Source organism: Balaenoptera physalus, assembly GCF_965194825.1.
Source record: "Balaenoptera physalus genome assembly, chromosome: 18".
NCBI lineage: Eukaryota > Metazoa > Chordata > Mammalia > Artiodactyla > Balaenopteridae > Balaenoptera > Balaenoptera physalus.
Genome location: NC_138899.1, coordinates 488,095 through 505,105, shown reverse-complemented (window position 1 = coordinate 505,105; position 17,011 = coordinate 488,095). Strand labels below are relative to the sequence as shown.

At 59.2% G+C, this 17,011-nt stretch overlaps 1 protein-coding gene across 9 annotated transcripts in view; it reads left to right on the top strand.

Annotated features, from left to right (window-relative positions):
* Positions 1 to 5,041: 5,041 nt before the first annotated feature.
* Positions 5,042 to 17,011, top strand: part of TFDP1 (transcription factor Dp-1) — a 31,261-nt gene continuing 19,291 nt past the window's right edge. For 6 of the 9 annotated variants that reach the window (XM_082435001.1, XM_082435002.1, XM_082434990.1 and 3 more), the window contains exons 1-2: positions 5,093 to 5,228; positions 5,972 to 6,047. In XM_082435001.1, coding sequence (XP_082291127.1) covers positions 6,036 to 6,047 — 12 coding nt within the window. In that variant the 5' untranslated portion in view covers positions 5,093 to 5,228; positions 5,972 to 6,035. Of the gene's footprint in view, positions 5,356 to 5,971; positions 6,048 to 17,011 lie in introns of all 9 variants that reach the window. The other 3 variants (XM_082434999.1, XM_082435004.1, XM_082434998.1) reach the window with 3 other exon arrangements.

The window sequence follows — 17,011 nt, the reverse complement described above, 5'->3', positions numbered from 1 at the left end:
CTTCACCGTTCAGAACAAACTGATAATTGTCTCCGAATGCCTGCTCCCTGCCCCCTTATTTCTATAGAGCTTGAAATGCTTAGGCGGGTAAAGGGCCCAGAATGATGACTGCATCTCTAGCATCACTTACAGCCAGGTGTGGCCCCAGCTAAGCCAGTAGGACTGTTATGATCTGAATGTTTGCAGCCCCAGTGAGGTGTGAAAGGTGACAGGACATGCCACTCCTTTGGGAGAAGCCCTGGGAACAGGGCAGAGGCTACCCTTTTGCACGGGAAAGCTACATTCATAAGGAACTCTCTGTCCCAGGAGGACGCGGGTGAGGAAATCAGGGCAAATGCGTGTCAGTGAAGAGGACTGGGGTGTAATCTGCACAGGCACCTTACTTGTCTTCTGCGTTTCCCTGTCACCTCCCGCACACCCTTTTTTCTTTTGACTTCAGCTGGACGTGGTCTTTAAGCCTGAGTTCTAAGCCACTCTGGGAGTTACTTGTCTTTCCCTAGGTGCTCCCCTGTGCACACGAGGTACACACGTTCACCTTCTGCTTTTCTCTTGTTGATCTAAGGGCCACAGCCTAGAACTTAGAATAGAGGGGAACTTATTTTTCTTCTGCTACAGGCAGTGTTTGGAGGTGGGGGTCTCTGGGGGGTAAGCAGGTCGTGGGGGCAGAGCCCTATAAATGGGATTAGTGCCCGTGTTAGAAGAGGCCAGGGAGCCAGCTCACTCTGTCTGCCCTGTGAGGGTAAAACGAGGCATCTGTCTGTGAGCCAGAAAGAGGGTCCCACCCGAACGGCACAGGCTGGCACCCTGATTCTGGACTTCCGGCCTCCATAACCATGAGAAATAATTCCTGTTGTTTATAAGCCACCAGTCTGTCGTGTTTGGCTGTAGCTGCCCTGCCTGAGACACAGATGTAAGCAGCTACAGGCACTTTCCAGGATGTGTCCTTTTCTGCACGTGCAGGGACACACACATACATGTGTGCACACGCACGCTCGCACACACACACCTCAGCTGGTCATAGCCATCTCAGCGTCACCTTTGCTGTGAAGCCCTCCCTGACTGCCTGCAGGGGACATAATCGTTCCTTGCTCTGTGCTTCCACAATTCCAGCTTCCAATCACAAAGAGAGCCTTGCCCCTGTACGTCGTATTTGATTTGCGGCAGTCTGTCTCTCCCGTTTGACTCTCAGCAATCCTGTATCTTCTTTCTTTCTTTTTTGGCCGTGCCATGCAGCTTGAGAGATTTTAGTTCCCCAACCAGGGATTGAACTCTTCCCCCCCTTGCAATGGAAGCATGGAATCCTAATCACTGGACCGCCAGGGAATTTCCAATCCTCTGTCTTATTAATCTGCACAGTGTCAGCACTCAGATGCTACCTGGCACGTATTCAGGCCTCAGAACTGTTAGGTGAGTGAGGAATGTAGGACAGGTAAAGCTTTTGAAATTGTGTCTTCTTATCAAAGAACTATATTTTTATCTACTTATTTCTCAGCTAAAGGAATCAGAGCATCAGAGAGGCTGAGATGACCTGTCCAAGGTCATTTGACTTCCCTTCATCTCAGCTTCATCATAGCAGGTGGGCTGTAGGGCCCTTCTCTGAATCAGCAAGGTAAGTGGACAGCAGTGGGGAAATGACCAAAGGCTTTTGCTTCTACACAAAGTGAAGTTTCCTAAAATTGTGCTGTGGGCTCTTGGTGCTTTCCCTCCTGGCTGATGGTAATGGATTCTATCGAGGAAGGAAGTGACATAGGAGAGGTGGACCTTCAACCTTACATTGTAGGATTCTGTGGAAAACAACCTGGATGTCATCTTAGCAGGAGCAACACCAAGTCACCCAGAAGGAACACTGGGGTGAACTGCGGAATTAATGGGCAAAGGAATGAAAGGGGTTTGAGTAAATTTGAGTCAAATTGGATGCCGTGATCTTCTAGAATTTGTCGGATCCAAGGGGAGCTTTTCGAAGGACTGTGGCTTCAGCCTGTAAGCGGTTGTGCAGGTGTTTAAGATGCTAAGGACATAGTAATGCCAGAAGGCCGAGGACTGACCTTCCTTCCCAGAGGGGGACTTGGCTTTGACCAGAAATTTTCGAAAGGAGTCGTGATGTAAGGAAGGGAGAAACACCGACGTCTTCGTGTGTCTGGGCGGTGGGTGGGGCTCAGAGGTGGCGACTTCTGTGGGGAGAGGACCAGGGGGGTTTTCCTGAGGTTTGCAAACAAGTCACCCAATTCACTTACATTTCATGTTACACACAAATAAGTAGAAAAAATTTTTCTAAAGATGCCATTATTGATATTTGGCCAAAGAAAGAGAAAATGTCGCTTGTCCATATGCAGAACCCCACCCATAAGTCCCATGAGCCCCTGCCCCCCTCCCTGTCTTCCTACCTCTTGATGTCACCATTGCCATGGTTACCCAAGAAGGTGGAAAACAGAAAACTGCTGGAGAAAAGGCCAGTCATTGAGAAGGGAATCGAAGACAAACTGGATATCTAACAAACAGATTTAGAATTCAAATTTTCAAGGGAGTAGAAAACTTTCTCTCTCTTTAAAGGAGAGTTTAATGGGGGTGGGGGAAGGCTTTGTATCACACTCTGAGACTCAACAGAGCAGGTGCCCAAAGAAAGAGGTAGCTTGTGAGAGGTGAGCCGTTTTCCTGGGAAGGACTGGTCACTTCCTTCTAATAAAACACGGAACAGCACCATTTTCCTGTGGTGTCCTGGACGACACAGCAGTGATACAGCCCCTGGGAGGAGGAGCGAGTCGCCACTGAAGGGAAGCATCACTACGGGCTGTGCTTCTGTACACTCCCTGATGCAGACCGGATATGGAGCGATCAGATGAACGCAGGCGTGCGGCCATCACACACCAAGGTTACTTTTCTGCCAGCCTAGGGGTTTTGAGGTGAGGCAGTGGCAAAAAGCATTTGGAGCCTCAACCCCAAATTATATTCTGTTCCCTTTTAACACAGGCACGGGGCTCTGTGGGGCACCTGACTATGGAGGCAGAGAGGTTCCACGCAAACCAGCCTCAGCGGACTCAGCGCTGCGGTAGCTCCTGCGAGTTCAGAATGTTTCACTAGTGACTTTCGCGCAGAAATTATTTTGAATATGAGAGCTAGTTATCCGTGTAAATGTGGTTGAATTACTGGAATCTTGACTCTGTAGGGAGAGGTCTAAGAGTCGTACTCTGGTCCAGCGTTTCTTCCTCACTCTGAGCCCGCAGCCCTCACCAAGAGGCTTGCTGCCTGTGCACTTGGGTCCAAGGGCTGGGAGGGGGCTTCCACCTGCTATCTGGGGGTGAAGATTCCAATATGGTAAACAAGAAAGAATTCCTGGGAAAGAACCGTGGGGCTAGTAACACATGACCACTTGAGGAACAGAATGGAGGGCTGTAGGTTCCGACACCATGGGGCCCTGCTGACCACTGGGGAGCTGTGTACCTTTCACCACAGGGGAGCGAGGTGCTCTGCCTGCAGGAAAGCAGGACTGTCCCTCTGAAGCCTTTTATTCCCCCCTTCCCCTCTCCATCCCTGTTTCTCTAAGTGCGGTGTACTAATCAGCAGAAAGAATGGGAAGACTTCTGCTCTTCAAGAAACCAACGCTAACTAGGGCGTTAACAGTTCAAGACTGGAGTGGTGGGACTTCCCTGGTGGCGCAGGGGATAGGACTCCACGCTCCCAATGCAGGGGGCCGGGTTCGATCCCTGGTCAGGGAACTAGATCCCACACGCGTGCCGCAACGGAGAGTTCACGTGCCCCAACTAAGGAGCCCAGCCGCAACCAAGACCCCGTGCAATCATATAGATGAAAAAAAAAAGACTGGAGTGGCTTTGCTAGCAGGTGTGGGCATGATCAGCATAAAAGTGGTTAATTGTGAAACCCTCCCAGTCCCGGGTGGGGGCAGCGACACCTTAGCGTGCAGGGAAGAGGCCTTCTATCCACCCTCCAGGCCTCTGACGCGGCCCTGAACTTTGGACTGGCTCCCAGGCCCCGCCCACCCTCTGCTGGGCCTCCGCAGCGGGCCCCATGCCCTGGCCCTGCCGGTGGTGGGTCACAGGAGGGACAAGTGTCCACTAGGTCCAGTCCACCCGGCGATAAGGAGCGAACCCGCACCCTTCCGCCCCGAGGACACGGAATCTGGTCAGAGGCCGGGCGCGGGCGTGGAGGCCACCGGCAGGGCAGTGGACAGGGCCCTCCACGCTGCGCGCGCACACACCCGGTCTTCTCCGCGCACCTGCACACGCACACGCCTGGCCTCCTCTCCTTCCTGTGCACATACACATGCACCCGCCCATACACGCCCACGGGCACAAACCCAGCCTGCTTTTCTCTTCCGCGAGTACACATACACGCTGCGCACACACTGGAACCCCGCTCCTCCAAGTCCGCACATCTGCACGTGCACACACACACACTCGACCCCTGTCCTCCGTGTGCGCTTGTATACCTTGCCCCTGGCTGGGCACACACGCACGTGCACACCCATCCCTGGCTCCCGTGTGCATACACACTGAGCTGCACACCTTGCCCCTGTTCCCCGTGTGCCTACACATGCATACACACTCCCAGCCCCCGTCCCCCGGGTGCACACACATCCACACACACCAGGCCCCTGTCCCCCGAGTGCACACACACGCACTTGCACCCTGGTCCCTGTCCCCCAAGTGCGCACACACGCCCGCGCACCCCCTGCTCCGATCCCCCGGATGCGCACACATGTGCACACATCCCAGCCCCTGTCCCCTGGGTGCGTACACTCGCCCGTGCGCCCCCGGCTCCGATCCCCAGTGTGCGCACACGTGCACACATCCCCGGCCCAGTTCCCCGCGCGCGCACCGCCGCGTCCTGGGCCAGGCCCTCCTCTCCATCCCCGGTCGGCGCGCGCACACACGCGGGCACGCGCAGGCGCAGCCCATCCCCTCTGAGCTTGAGCGCGGGCCTCCAGGCGGGAGGGGGAGGGGAGGGGGAGGGGGAGGGGAGGGGGAGGGGAGGGGGAGGAGGAGGAGGAGGAGGGAGCCGAAGGCGCGAAAAGGCGCGCAGGCGCGCTGCGGGAGCCGGGCCGCCGCCCACGTCACCGCGCCGCGCACGTCACGCCGCCCGACGCTCGCAGGGTGAGCCCCGCGCCCCGGCGCCTCGGCAGGGCAGGGACCCCGGCCGAGCGCCGCCGGGACCGCCGCCCTCCGCCCGCCCGCGTGTGCGCGCCCGGTGTCCGCGCGCCGACCGCCCGCCAGGTGCGGCGGGCCGGGGTCCCGGAGGGGCGCGCGCGCTGAGCGCCCGCGGACCCCGCCGCCCCCCGCCCCCGCGCCGCGTGCGCCGACCCGGTCCCCGCGCGCCGAGGGCCGCCGCGTGGGCGCCCAGGTGACCGGCCCAGCGGGGTCGCGGGCCGGGGTCCCGGGCGGGGCCTGCGGGCGGCCTCCAGGCGGAGCGGCGCGCGCGTCCGCGTCCGCGCCCGGCGGGGGTCGGAGCGGGGCGGGTCCGAGCGCGCGGGGTCTGGGGCGCAGGGTCCGGGTGGCGCCGGCCCACCTGCCCGCCGACTGCCGGTTCCGGCGCGCGGGGGGCGCTCGCGGGTGGCGGCCGCGGCCTAGTGACAGGCCGGAGGCCGGGACCCCGGAAGCCCACCTGTCAGAGTTACCGGTCGGCCGGTGGTCGCGGGTGGGCCGGGAGCGCCCGTGGGGAGCGCGTGTGCGCGGGGCCGCGGGGCCAGGCTTATCCGCGCTGGGTCTTTGTGCGCGTCGGGGAGGCCGGGCGGGCATCCTGGTGGCGGACGGGCTTCCCTGCCTGGGATGACTTTAAAGTCCCCAGGGTAGGGGGCATTTCTGGGTCGCGCGCGCTCTGGGGATGGGGTGTGAGGGTTTGGAAGGGAAGGCGCCTGGTACCCGGAGGGGCAGTGGGGATGGCGGTGGTGCTGGGGGAACGTTGGTGTTACTTCTTATTTCATCCTTACTCATTCCTCGTTTTCCCTTCTTCTTACCAGAAAAACCATTTTTCTTCTCTGGAGGGTGAACAATTTATAGCATCGATTTCACGGATCTGGTAACATGGCAAAAGATGTAAGTATGTTTGCTTCCTGCTGGACGGACGTTTGCCTAGTGCTGTGTTCTTGGTAGGTTCCCACTTTGTTTCAGAACGACCGCACATAAGCTACAGGAGAGTTGATTTTCAGGCTTTTAAAGCACATGAAACAAGGTAAAGGTGGAAAGGATGGAAGAAACCCGCAGCTTGTGTGGAGCCGTGCGCTGGCCTCTGCCTGGGCTTTGCGGGCCTGAACGCCGGGCGGTAAGCTCCGTTATGTGGCTCAGGCGCAGCCTGGTTTCTGGGTCTTTGCCGACGGTTAACTTGTAAATCAATCATGCCTTTGTGGGAGGACACCCTGAGAGCACGAGGGCTGGGCCCGGCCCTGGGCTGTGCCCTGAGCACCTGCTTTGTGTACCACGTGGGAAGTTAGTTCAGCTTCGATCAGTAAAGCGCTAAGCACTGCTTTTGGCAACTCTTTTTCTCAGAAAAAGTGAAATTTGGTGATGAACAAAATGTGGTAAAAAATTCTACTTTAGCTTTATATTTGTCATGAAGCTATAGAACATAGTGAGTAATTTTTTTTCACATTTTGCAAGAAATAGGGTTTTAGGCCCCCAAATATATTTTATGGGCCGTGTAGCCCTGTACTACCCTTGGTAATAGTTAAATTAACTGAAACCCCAGCTCTGTTCTTCAGTGTTTCTCAGAACGTGCTGTTCTGTGAACATCAGGGAAAAGAGGCCGTGGACTTGTTCACTCATTAATTGCACGGAAGTACAGCCCGAGACACAGCTGGAGGCATAACATGTGTCTGTATCTGTGGGACCACATAACAGGTGTGAAGCCCTCCCGCCAGCATGTGTGGACTCAGGTGCCCCTGTGTGGTGTCTGTGGGTGTGAGTGTATCATCTCTGACGGTTGAAGGCCGTGCCCGCTTCTCTGCTACGTTCGCCCCAGAGACGCGGGCCGGGCAGCAGGCGCGCAGTAAGGGCGCTGCGGTGCCGGGGCTGGTGTTTGGGGGCCGTTTCTTCCCCTCCTGTGTGAACCCCCGGAGGAGAGCCCTCTTTCTCCTCCTGGGCGTCTGGGGAAGTAAAGACGGACGGTCACGGCCCCGGGCCCGGCCGCAGGAGGAGGACTGCTGAGCGGCCTCTTCCGATGGTCCCTTCTGGAGACACAGCCCCACAAGGCGCGGGCAGCCCGGTGGCTGGGTGGAGTGATGCAGGACCATCCGTTGCGACGTGAGTAGGTGACACTGACCGTGGAGGTCGGTCCCGTGGTGATACCGGCCTGGGGAGTTGCAGGTGAAGTGGCCTTGCCTGTGCTGAGCTGGGGGCCGTCAGGTGTGCTGGAACCAGGTCTCGCTGGGGTTGGGGGTCGGTGGGCTGGAGGCCACGGCAGGGTCAGGGCTTGGCCCGTGTCCCGCTGCCTGAGTCTCAAGGAGGGTGTGACGTTTCAGCCTGGGAAGCCGACTGTGGCAGCTGCGGTAACTTAAGCAGTGGGGCCTCGGTGTGGTCTCCGGTGTAAGATCGAAGCCCCTTGAGTTGAAGGGGGTGGTGGGCTGGGACTCCAGCTCGGCAGAGCTTTGGGGGCTCCGTGGGGGCCTGTTGGGGCCCAGGGGGGTTGGAGGGGGCTGGGACGGGGCAGCATGGGCCGTCCCCCTGCAGGTGGGCCGGTCTCCCGGGCACACCTGCAGCTTCTCTACCCTGTCATAGGTGCGTCCGGCCCAGGGCCCTGCTCCGCTGGGCTGAGGGCCCCTGCGCGCTGCCGGCCTTGCTCGGGGTTTGGGGTTTGCCGGAGCCGTGATGGTCACCCCGGCGGTGAGGGTGGGGCAGAGTCGGGGAGGAAGCGGCACGTTTCCCCTGAACCCCGGAGGGTGGGGATGGGGAGGGGGAGGAGGAGGAGGAGGAGGCAGGGTGAGGGCACAGGCCGGTGGTGCCTGAGGCTGAGCTGCCTGCCCGCCGTGGGGCTTCTGTTCCTAGTGCACGGAGAAGTTAAGCCTTTGTGTGTTTTTCTAAAAGGCATCTGGACAGAACACTGTCGTTCCGGCGTTTAACCATTTTCCGGCGATACGTGAAAAGAAGCCTGGTGGCTTGGTGGTTCTCCACCACCGTTCCCTTTGGAAAGTGGGTCTCCGCGCCGTCCTTAACTTCCCTGGCCCCTTCGTTGCTCCCGGGACCCTCGGCCCTCGTGTGCGGGACTCACAGCAGAGCTCAGGGACTGTCCTTGACGTGCACGTGGCGGTGTTGCCACGATTCCCTGCGGCGAGGCCCGTGGGTCGGAGGCGCGCAGGTTGAAGGCGGTGGCGACGCTGTCGGCGGCGCCGTCCTGGGGCTGCCTGTTCCCTCCCGCACGGGGACTTGTCACCCTGCTGAGTGAAAATGCAGTTCATTGGTTATTGATTTATGAAGCTGGGTATCTGTGGGTTTTATTTTGTGCCTCCGGTCCCGTGACACACGTCCTGATGGGAGGGTTTCCAGTGCCCAGGACGCTCCTGCGGTGAATGTAGGCGTGGAAGGAAATGTGAAAACTGTCACCGTCAGAGATGTCTCATTGTACTAAAAATTGCAGTTGTGTGAAGTAGAGAGTGGATGGCGTCTGACGTTGTGTGTGTGTGTGTGTGCATGTGTGTTTCCTGAGCGTGTGTCTGTAGGGGGCCGAGTGTGTGCATGGTGTGTGTGTGTTTCCTGAGTGTGTGCGTGTAGGGGGCCAAGCGTGTGCACGTGTGTGTGTGTGCTGAGCGCGTGCTGAGCGTTGCGCGTGCTAAATGTGTGGTGCACGCGTGTCCCTGCCTGGGCTGCCTCCCCTTCTGGTCTGTGGCCCTGATGAGTGTTTTGGTGCCATTGGCCTTTGGAAGACTGTGGGTTTAAGATAAAGGGCCTGTGTAGCAGTTGTAGTTGTTCTAGAACTGGACCGGAGGGGCCGCAGGGAGAGAGCCCGTGACTCAGGACCACCCCCCCCCCCCCCCGCCCCGCCGCTGTTGGAGTGACCCTCGGAAGGAGGACACGGGGCTAACGTCCCCACTGGGAGGACCAGTCCTCATCCAGTGTCATGGAGGTTTGAAAAGAGCAAGCAGGGGGTGGTCGATTTGTGAAATCTCAGGCCTGCTTTTGCGGAGATGTTCCTGGGACGGTCCCCTCCCCTCCCTGCTTCAGGCTGGGACCAGAGGGCAGGTGAGCTGCGCTTCGGCCCCAGCAGTCCCGGGAGGGCCTGTGAGTTGCCGTCAGGGCTCGGGGGCCTCACCGTGGAGCTGCTCTGTGGTCGCACTTTGCGTTCCGTGAGTTTATGGAAGAATCCCTGGATTGTGTTATTGAGGGCAGGGGACCGAAGAAACACGCGTGGAATCTAAGTTTGGGAGGGATGCGTAACAAGGCCTGGTTTAATGAGCTTGTCTCAAAACACACGTCCTGAGTGCTGTTTCCCAGGCCTGGGCCTCGGCGATGAGATTCGGGCCGCGGAAGGGGACCTGGGGTGGCGGGGCCGGCCGTGTCGCTCAGGCCGTGAGGTGAGAGGCCGCCGGGCGCTGATGGCGCTTCTCTTCCCGCTTGAGACACGAGCGAGAGAGCTCAGCCCGCTCCGGCGAAAGCGGCAAAGCCAGCACTGCTGTGCTTGACTCTTGGCGGGCTTTTCCTGTTTCGGAATTACCTTTTTTCCCCACGGAATGAAACTGCAGAAACTCTGAGACCGTGTGACGAGCAGGACGTTATGCCGGGCTCAGCAGTGCCGCCCGGGACCCCGCGGCTGGGTCGCACCTGGTGTAAAATGCCGTCTGCCTCCTGGTACAGCCAGGGTGCTTTCTCAGCCCTGCTCCTCGGCGAGCGCGTCATCCCCAGGGTGCGCTGTGGACCAGGAAGCCCTCCTGGGGCTGGGTACCCAGCCTGACGCGGGTCGTGACCCCCCAGGGGACGTTTTCCGCACACAGTCACTTGCTCGAAGCTCTCGTCTTTGGTGCTGAGCGAGTCACGTTTTTCTTCCGCGTAGAGCAGCTGGGGGGCTCTCGCTCGGACGCCAGCCCTGGCCTCTCCTCCTGTGGTTCTGTGCTGTTTGTCGAGGGGGGCTGGGCCTCGGGGGGAGCAGGGATGGGCCGCAGCCCTGGGTCTCTCCTGGCGTGAGGGCCAGACCTCTGCAGTGCGGCGCCGCGTTGGCCCAGGTGGAGGTGGGACTCGCCCCGGCCGCTCTGCTCAGACGGGCACGGCCGGTACAGAGTCTGTCTACACTGCGCGGGCCTGGACGGGAGCCGGCCGGTGGTGGCTCCACGGTCGTGGTGCTGTCTGGGCCCGGAGCAGATGTGCTGCGCGTGATTTCGAGGGTCCAGGATGAAGCTGGACTTCTTTCTCTCAGCCTCTGTTGTTTGAGCTCAGGACTCTGTCCATCAAGGTCCTGTTTTCACAGGATCCAGGTTTTAAGGGGATTCTGGTCTGAACAGAGTGAAACCCCTGGGCCTCCCTTGGGCCCTGAAACGCAGCACCTCCTGACACCTGTACGCCGGTGTCCCGACAGATGACTTCGTGTCACCGAGGGCCCAAGACGGACACGGGGCGCTCGCTGGATGATACCCGGGGTGGGATTCCGCCTGTGGACCAGGCCACCGGCCATGCAGCTCTGCCCTCTGCCTCCCCGTCCAGTCGCAGGTGACAGACTTGCCGGCCCCTCCTGGTCCATCCCGCAGAGGACTCGCCACCCCGGGGGTTCTCGGTGGCAGCCGTGAGTTTGTCTTTGCTGGTTGACGTCGCACCAGCAGGCTTTTCTGTCACAAACCTTAGGTTTTCCTTTTAGCAGAAGTTCCACAAGGAACAAGTGTGAATTACTGAAAAAGTTCAAGGAATGTTTCTCGTGATCGTAAACGTAATGTTAGTTGTGCCAGAGTTGGAAAGCTCCAGGAAAATGAAAAGAAGAGAATGAAGCCATCTGCCAGCCGGCATCTGAGAGGGATTGTTGGGGGTTTGTAGTTTATTCCTGTTGGATCTTCACTTAGTCGTACATAGCAAAGGTGTGTTTTACCCACGTGTGAACGTTCTGTGCGTCCCGCGTCTACCCCGTCCACGTCCGTGTACTGCCGCTGTTTCCCCCAGTCAGGGTTTCTTTTCTCCTGGGTCATCTTTAGCAGCTGTGCGTTTGACATGTTGGGGAATCGTAGGTGGTCAGTTGCTGAAAAAGTGACCTAAAATGGGAAATAATAAAAAATGATACATTCCTAAACTCATCTTGTAAAATTCAAACACATACGCTCGCCCTCCCAGCCCCCTGGCTGTAGAGCGAAGGCCCTTTCTTGGCCAACGGGTCCAGCGATTCACGTTTCTTGCACAAACCATAGCCCATAAGGCCCAGCTTTGATTTCTGCAGGATGGAGGGAGGACGTAGAGGACGTTTAAAGACGCTGAATGCGACCTAGATTGTTTGCAGTTTTTTCCACGCGTTTAATAACAAATATAAGTGGCACAAGTGGGCACTTAGAAGCGAACACGGCCGAGTGGTGGCCTGACGCGTGGGTCTTCGGAGGGTCCCGAAGGGGTGGGGCTGGGTTAACTCGGCAGAGCCCCTCTGCTGTGTCCCCCGTGCCCAGGCCCCAGCCGTGGGGATTCTGGTGGCTTCCAGTTCAGTCTTCTCACGTTTGCACAAATCCACAGAGATAACCCAGGACGGGTTCCTGGCAGTGTAATTGCGTGTGGACGCTCACACACGTGTGTGCCGTGCCTGAGGCGTCCTCAGATGACTTCCCAGGGCGGGCGTGCCGGGTCGCATCTACTCCCATCAGGTTGTAGGAGCCCATTTTAACCGCCCGCTTTCAACACCAAGTTTGAGAATTTAAAAACCCACAAACTCGCTCCATTTGATGGGTGAGGTTTTAAATTGCGTTGTTCTAGTTTGCATTTTTTGATTCAGAGGTTGAATATTTTCCTTTTAAAACATCATGTTTCTTTGTGAATTGAACACGCCCTGTGCTGCATCCTCCATTCGGGCGTTGATTTCCTGTTGATTTGCATCCACTCCAGAAACTAAGGATGTTCGTGAAAGCTTTGTCGTCATTTCACAGCAAAACGTTAAGATTTGGTTCTTCTGTCGTCAGCACGAGCGGCAGATATACCATCATTTCAGGCTACACCATGGAGAACACACCAGAGTTCACAGCTGGAAGTTTCATGTTAAGAACAGGTAGTTTCTAGGTGTCCGAACGTTCTTCCTTCCCTGTCGTCCGGTGCAGTGTGACCGAGGCCGGCACGGGTCTGTGGTCCTGCCCCTCTGGGGCCGTGGTCTCGGCCTCAGCTGTTACACGATGGCTGGTCCTCTGCTTCCTGGTCTTGGTGACTTGAGTACCTGGCGTGGGTCTTATCTTTATGTTGTTTCATTTGCATTTCAGAAAAATCAGGGTTTGAGTGAAAATGTCTTATGCTGAATGGATAGCATCTAGATCTGATCAGAGCTCTGGGGGTGGACACCCACTAGCGCAGCTGAGGGGACCAGGCCACCAGAATCGGGTCGCAGGGGGCCACAGGCTGCCGGAGATCGGGTACAGGGGCCACAGGCTGCCGGAGATGGGGTACAGGGGGCCCAGGCCACCAGAATCGGGGTGCAGGGGGGCCACAGGCTGCCGGAGATGGGGTGCAGGGGCCCCAGGCCACCAGAATCGGGGTGCAGAGGGCCACAGGCTGCCGGAGATGGGGTGCAGGGGCCCCAGGCCACCAGAATCGGGGTGCAGGGGGCCACAGGCTGCCGGAGATGGGGTGCAGGGGCCCAGGCCACCAGAATCGGGGTGCAGGGGGCCACAGGCTGCCGGAGATGGGGTGCAGGGGCCCCAGGCCACCAGAATCGGGGTGCAGGGGGCCACAGGCTGCCGGAGATGGGGTGCAGGGGCCCAGGCCACCAGAATCGGGATGCAGAGGGCCACAGGCTGCCGGAGATGGGGTGCAGGGGCCCCAGGCCACCAGAATCGGGATGCAGGGGGGACCCTGCCTCTCCTCCTGTGCCGCCTCCTCCACCTCCAGCCCTGGCTGCAGTGTGGACGTGCCCGTGGGTTGAGGGCAGCAGGGACTTGTTGGGGGGAAGGGGTCCCCCTTGAGGGGCTGTGGCCGGGCACAGTGGGTGGGAGGGCGGACGAGGGGCAAACCCAGCACAGGCCTCGGGGGCTTTGGGGAAGGGGAGAAGCCCGCCCATTGGGTCAGCCTTTCTGGTCCTAAAGAACCTGAAATCATGTTCCCCTGGGGGCGACTTGCAGATGGGCGGGGTCCTAGTCTCCGTCGCCTGCTAGGGGGTGCAGCAGGGCTAGCCCCTGCAGATCTGCTGCAGAAAGGCCAGAAAGCAGGACGTAAGCAGGTATTTAGAAGTTGTCTTGGAGCCATGTCACGTTTTCTTAGGGCAGTCTTGCGTTTGCGCCTGTTGTGGAGTGGATTTGATGTTCTTCTGGCCGTGATGAGTGAGGCTGGTCAGATCATGGGTTAGAGGCCGCGTCCTTCTAGGGCGGGTGAGGCTGGGAGCGGGGCTCCCGGGTCTGACGGGAGACCCAGGACCTGGTGTTGGGGGCTGGGGAGTGGGGCGGCACCTGCTCTCTGGTGGGTGGAAGGTGGTGGTTTAAACGATCTGCGTGGCGCTGGGTGCAGCTTGGGGCGGAGTGGGGGGAAGCGCTCCTTCACACGTGGGTCTTGGGGGGCGTGGGGCTCTGATGCCCTACAGGAGGCCCTGGAGCCCTGGCATTTCCGAGCCGGGCGTCAGGGCCCCGAAGGAGGAAGCAGAAGACGCGGGCTGGGCTGTGCCCTGCCTCCCGGTCGTGTGCCCCTCGGGGACAGCGGCCAGCATCCCGGCAGGGAGTCAGGGTCTCACTTGAGCTCTGCAGCCTCACCCCGGTTCCTGGCCCCGCCTGCCTCACCTGCGCCCCCCGATCCCTGGAGCCCGCTGGGCCTTGTGAGTGTGACCCCCACTGGTGACGGGCCCTGGGCCTGGCGCGGGAAGTGTTGGTGCTCGCCGGCCGTCTCCTCTCCAGACCTGTGGCCGATGCTGCCCTGTGCCTGTGGCTCAGGCCACTCGCTGTGGCCGTGGCTCTGGCCGCCACCTGGTTTCCTCTCCGTGCATGCCGGGGGTGGGGTTGCGGCCTCAGAGCCGCGGCTTGCAGCCCCAACCTCGTGCTTCCTGGATCTTGGGATCCTGGGGCCTCTGGATCCTCTGTTGAGGAAGCGGCAGTAGCCTTATGTTTCGCCCAGTTACGGAAGTAGAGGGTTTATTTAAAAATCCACGTGGAGTCGGAAAGAAAGTTAAGAGTCATCTGAAATCGCAGTGCAGGGTGGCCTTGCTGTTAGATTTTGGAGATTGTTTCGGGAATAACTTACACGTCCGTTACACGGCTTTGCATAAGTGCTCTCGGACGTTCTGTTCCTGCTGTTTGTCTCCACGGGTTTGTCCCGGACGCTTTCGTGTTGGTGAATATGAACGTGGATGGTTAGAGGAGGCTTCGTGGGCCACCTCAAGTGTGTGCAGGGGTGGAGGGGCCGTGAGCACGGCCCCGCGCCCCTGTCGCGTCCCGAGTGACTCGCTTCAGGGCTGTCCCACCGTCCTGCCTCCCCCGGGACTGGTTACACTCCTACTGTCGCGGCATCAAACGTTCCAGGACGTGTCTCTCGAAGGCACCTTTACACCTGAAACTTGTATGATGTTGTACGTCAGCTGTACCTCAAAAAATAATGCAAATAAGTAAAGAAGAGAAATACCCCAAACACTGAATGGTGAGTCCCGAGTGCCTCCCCGCTGGTCCCGGACCCGGAGGGGCTCTGCCACCAGGACCCCGTGGGGTGTTTCACGTGGACGTGGCCCTGGGTCCTCCCCCGTTCAGGCAGCTTCCCCTGCACCGCCTTGCGAGCGCCAGGGGCCAGTTTCGCCTGTTCTGTTTGTGGCAGGAGCTGGATCTGAGGTCCCAGGCACAGCCTCCCGAGCTGTGCTCTCCTCCTGGAGTCTTTCTTCACGTGATGGACCTCAGCCCTCGCCCTGGTGCTCCGGCCTCCTTGGTTCATAGTGTCTCCATGGTGGCCCTTCCGTGGCAGGTGGCCGTGGTCAGCTCCGTAGCAGGTCACCCAGAGTCTAGGGACCTGGAGAGCAGTGTTGTCACCCGTGGCGTCTGCGGCAGGAACACGGCACCCAAAGGTGTCCTCGATGGTCCCCGAGGCCCCCGGGGGCTGCTTGTCGCCCTCACATCCTGAGAGCGAGTGAGGGGGCCGAGGAGACAGAGGGAGACGGAGACAGAGAGATGGGGAGAGACAGAGACGGGCACAAGACACAGGTGGGAGGGGCGGTGAGCCAGCGGGCAGGCGACTTGGCCCCTGGCGACCTGCCCTGGCCTTTGCAGATTTGGCCGCTAGGTCAGGCCGCACTCGGGGGGGGGGGGGACCGGGCAGGGCGTGAAGCCCCGCGGGCGGGGGCCTGGCTCGCTCACAGGGCGCGGGTCCCTCGGCGAGGCGGGCAGTGTTCTTCGGGGTCCGTGCCCTTTTACGTTAGGGCTGCTCCTGTGACCGCTGTGGTGGAAGGACCTAAGGTTTCTCCCGCACGCGCGTCAGTGCCGACGTTCCGGACGCTGTGGACTAGGTTTTCTAATGATTTCCACGAGGGCCAGTGAGGATGGATTTTGTCTTTTTGTCTTGTCACCGTGACAGCACTGATGCGCTGGGTGTGCCTTGCGGCTCGGGGAGTGCCACAGCCTTTCAGGATGAGTCAGGAGGTGGTTATTGAGGTGAGGGGTGTGCGCCTGCACACTGGCTCCCTCCGCCCTCCCCCCCCCCCGCCCCGCCCCCGCCCCGCCCCCAGCCCCCTGCTCACGGCCTCCCCGGTGGGCGGGCCCTGGGGTATGCGGAATCCTCGTGGTCCAGTGAAGGAGGCCGGGAGGTGATGCGGAGGCAGATGGGGGAGGAGATGCCGCAGGGCTCGGCCAGGTCACGCCTCCTGGGGGCATGTGACGAGCTAGGGCCCCACTTGGCATTTCTCAGGCCTGGAGCGTGGTGGTGGCGGCACTAGTAAGGTTTGCTAGTTTAAGTAAAGTAGTTGTCGTCAACTTTTCAGCTTTCGTTCTTAATGGGGTCAGCTCTTTCTAGTAGCATTACGTGTTTTGGGGACACGTGTTTTACCGTTATTGCTACTGTGAATGGGATAGCTTTACCTACTAAAATTGAGTAACCAACTTTTTCTATTAAATGTGAACACAAAAGGCTGAATATGGTTTTTCTAAGAAAAATTAAGGTGAGTTATGGCAAACGAGTGCCTTTGTTGTTGGTTTACATGTAATGGATTTAGCAGCGTGGTATTTCCCTAGAGGAAGCCAGGTTTGCATCTTAAATATCAAGATTTTGTCAGAAACAAAGTCCAGAGCACTTACGTTCCAATTAACTGCAATTTCAGAAATACCTCTTAAAGGTAGAGCGCCACCTGTGTTTTGATGCTTGTTGTCAAGGCCCTGAGGTCGTAGCCTCTGGGCTGCGAGGTGCAGGCAGAGGCCCCGAGGCCTTCCTTGGACTCCCAGCTGCCCTTGGGGCTCCTGCTCCTGAAGCGGGTGTTTTAGAAAAGACTGCCGCCGAGACTCGGGGTGGAGGGTGGCCTGTGGGTGTCTATGCCCACGAGCACTCCACGCGTACCTGGGATGGACCGGCCCCTCTCCCGAGATCTGCGCTGTCCGCGGTCTGTCCTGCTCTGGTGCGGTGTCCCGCAGGGCAGGGGCGGTGCAGAGATGCTGTGCCCACACGGAGCCTGGGGCGGGCTAGGGTGTCGGCCTGAGTCGTCTTCAGGCCCGCAGATGCCTTCTGTCACCTTCCTGCAGAGCCGGGCGAGAGGGGCCTTGGGTGCGGGGTTGATGGGGGACGTCTGTGTGCAGCGTCCCTGGTGTTTAGAAGGATGAGTCGCAGTCGTCCTGGCAGCGGGGTGACCTCGAGGGTCTGCTGTTGCTCTGACACCTTGAGCTGCTTTCCTGTGGCTGCCGCCCGCCTGCCTGAGGCCGGTGTCGCTCACTTAGCCCCTCAGAAAGGACTCCCGGGGT